The sequence below is a fragment of the Salvelinus sp. IW2-2015 genome, unplaced genomic scaffold (genome assembly GCF_002910315.2).
Source record: "Salvelinus sp. IW2-2015 unplaced genomic scaffold, ASM291031v2 Un_scaffold1010, whole genome shotgun sequence".
In the NCBI taxonomy this organism is placed as follows: domain Eukaryota; kingdom Metazoa; phylum Chordata; class Actinopteri; order Salmoniformes; family Salmonidae; genus Salvelinus; species Salvelinus sp. IW2-2015.
The window spans coordinates 92,598-96,006 of record NW_019942685.1 but is presented as its reverse complement, the minus strand read 5'-3'; the positions used below and the strand labels follow the sequence as shown (position 1 = coordinate 96,006).

The following is a 3,409-nucleotide window of genomic DNA, read 5'->3' as shown; positions in this document are numbered from 1 at the left end:
ATCAGAACACTATACACTATCAGGTTAGAACCTACACCCATCAGAACACTATACACTATCGGGTAATAGCCCCATTAGAACACTATACGCTATCGGGTAAGTACCCTAAACCCATCAGAACACTATACACAATCAGGTTAGGACCTACACCCATTGGAACACTAAACGCTATCGTGTTAGAACCTACACCCATCAGAACACTATACGTCTACGCTGTCGGGTAAGGAACCACCCATCTGAGACAAAGCCGTAAGAAACCCTACGCTTCACTCTAATTATTTGTCCTTACTCATACAGTGGGGAGAACAAGTATTTGATACACTGCCGATTTTGCAGGTTTTCCTACTTACAAAGCATGTAGAGGTCTGTCATTTTTATCATAGGTACACTTCAACTGTGAGAGACGGAATCTAAAACAAAAATCCAGAAAATCACATTGTACGATTTTTAAGTAATTCATTTGCATTTTATTGCATGACATAAGTATTTGATCACCTACCAACCAGTAAGAATTCCGGCTCTCACAGACCTGTTAGTTTTTCTTTAAGAAGCCCTCCTGTTCTCCACTCATTACCTGCATTAACTGCACCTGTTTGAACTCGTTACCTGTATATAAAAACACCTGTCCACACACTCAATCAAACAGACTCCAACCTCTCCACAATGGCCAAGACCAGAGAGCTGTGTAAGGACATCAGGGATAAAATTGTAGACCTGCACAAGGCTGGGATGGCCTACAGGACAACAGGCAAGTAGCTTGGTGAGAAGGCAACAACTGTTGGCGTAATTATTCGAAAATGGAAGAAGTTCAAGATGACGGTCAATCACCCTCGGTCTGGGGCTCCATGCAAGATCTCACCTCGTGGGGCATCAATGATCATGAGGAAGGTGAGGGATCAGCCCAGAACTACCCGGCAGGACCTGGTCAATGACCTGAAGAGAGCTGGGACCACAGTCTCAAAGAAAACCATTAGTAACACACTATGCCGTCATGGATTAAAATCCTGCAGCGCACGCAAGTTCCCCCTGCTCAAGCCAGCGCATGTCCAGGCCGTCTGAAGTTTGCCAATGACCATCTGATGATCCAGAGGAGGAATGGGGGAGAAGGTCATGTGGTCTGATGAGACAAAATAGAGCTTTTTGGTCTAACTCCACTTCGCCGTGTTTGGAGTGAGAAGAAGGAATGGAGTACAACCCCAAGAAAACACCATCCCAACCGTGAAGCATGAAGTGGAAACATTCTTCTTTGGGGATGCTTTTCTGCAAAGGGGACAGGACGACTGCACCGTATTTGAGGGGAGATTGGATGGGCCATGTATCGCGAGATCTTGGCCAGCAACTCGCTTCCCTCAGTAAGAGCATTGAAGATGGGTCGTGGCTGGGTCTCCAGCATGACAACGACCCGGAACACACAGCCAGGGCAAACTAAGGAGTGGCTCCATTAAGAAGCATCGTTCAATGTCCTGGAGTGGCCTAGCCAGTCTCCAGACCTGAACCCAATAGAAAATCTTTGGAAGGAGCTGAAAGTCCATTTTGCCCAGCGACAGCCCCGAAACCTGAAGGATCTGGAGAAGGTTTGTATGGAGGAGTGGGCCAAAATCCCTGCTGTGCAAACCTGGTCAAGAACTACAGGAAACGATGATCTCTGTAATTGCAAACAAAGGTTTCTGTACCAAATATTAAGTTCTGCTTTTCTGATGTATCAAATACTTATGTCATGCAATAAAATGCAAATTAATTACTTAAAAATCATATAATGTGATTTTCTGGATTTTTGTTTTAGATTCCGTCTCTCACAGTTTAAGTGTACCTATGATAAAAATTACATACCTCTACATGCAGGAAACCCTGCAAAATCGGCAGTGTATCAAATACTTGTTCTCCCCACTGTATGTAGTAATGCTGTAAAATATACTGTATTGTCGCTGTAAACTATACTGTATTAACATGTTACACCTATGTAGTATTGCTGTAATGATACTACTGACATGTTATCAGATACCCTGTTCCCTTCTAACTAGTGTCCAACCTTTATTCCATCTAACAAAGAGACAACCTGATGACAGATATCTATGGAGCCAACCTGTATAACCGCTATCTGGAGGAAAGGGTCCGGACCAGGCAGACTGCTGCCCAAGTAGTGCAGGCCACGGTGGAGGGTACAGGGGGCGGAGGGTCCCCTAAAGCCCTTCTCCAGGACCAGGACATAGAGACGGCCTTGGAGAGCGAGCTGGCCTCCCCCTCCGCCACCTCCTGTAAATCCCTGCTGGTTTGTACCGGTGTCTATAACCCTCACAGCGAGGTGCCGGCTGATGCCAGCCACAGCATCACCGAGACTGTGTTCCATGGTCACCGGGACTTCCGCTTCGACCCGGCCCTGATGGAACCAGGACACATCGTACAGGACGTACACAACGCTGTGGAACTCATCTGTCAACAGGAGAACTTTGTCTCTACTAGGCATTGACCTGTAGAATAGCATTAGAGCTGTAGAACTTTGTCTCTACTAGGCATTGACCTGTAGAATAGCATTAGAGCTGTAGAACTTTGTCTCTACTAGGCATTGACCTGTAGAATAGCATTTGTATAACTTTGTATCTGTACGTCCAAAATGACCCTATTCCCTGTGTAGTTCAAAAGATAGGGAATATGGTGCCATTTCATATTTGTATATCAGATCCCAGTGAGGATGGTTTCAGCGTTAAAAACTGAAGAAGAAACAGAGTCTGAGACTGTAGAAACATTAGAGTCTGAGACTGTAGAAATGGTAGGAATAGTAGAGTCTGAGGCTGTAGAAACAGTAGAGTCTGAGACTGTAGAAACAGTAGAGTCTGAGACTGTAGAAATGGTAGGAATAGTAGAGTCTGAGGCTTTAGAAACAGTAGAGTCTGAGTCTGTAGAAACAGAAGGCACACCTGTTAATTGAAATGCATCCCAGGTGACTACCTCATGAAGCTGGTTGAGAGAATGTCAAGCGTGTGCAAATCTAGGCAAAGGGTGATTACTTTGAAGAATCTCAAATATAAAATATATTTTGATTTGTTTAACAGTTTTTTGSTTACTACATGATTCCATACGTGTTATTTCATAGTTTTGATGTCTTCACTATTATTCTACAATGTAGAAAATAGTAAAAAAATAAAGAAAAACCCTGGAATGAGTAGGTGTGTCCAAATGTTTGACTGGTAATATATTTGATCAGCTTACTTTTCAAAACGATGGAAAAGCAGGTAGACTTTGCATTGAGGGCAGGTAGACTCTGCATTGAGGGCAGGTAGACTCTGCATTGAGGGCAGGTAGACTCTGCATTGAGGGCAGGTAGACTCTGCATTGAGGGCAGGTAGACTCTGCNATTGAGGGCAGGTAGACTCTGCATTGAGGGCAGGTAGACTCTGCATTGAGGGCAGGT

At 44.4% G+C, this 3,409-nt stretch overlaps 1 protein-coding gene across 1 annotated transcript in view; it reads left to right on the top strand.

The window, feature by feature from the left end:
• Positions 1 to 3,161, top strand: part of zgc:77375 (haloacid dehalogenase-like hydrolase domain-containing 5) — a 26,727-nt gene extending 23,566 nt beyond the window's left edge. The window contains exon 8 of the mRNA XM_024136764.2: positions 2,050 to 3,161. Within this exon, the coding sequence (XP_023992532.1) occupies positions 2,050 to 2,467 (418 nt within the window). The 3' untranslated portion in view covers positions 2,468 to 3,161. The remainder of the gene's footprint in view (positions 1 to 2,049) is intronic.
• The last annotated feature ends 248 nt before the right edge of the window (positions 3,162 to 3,409 follow it).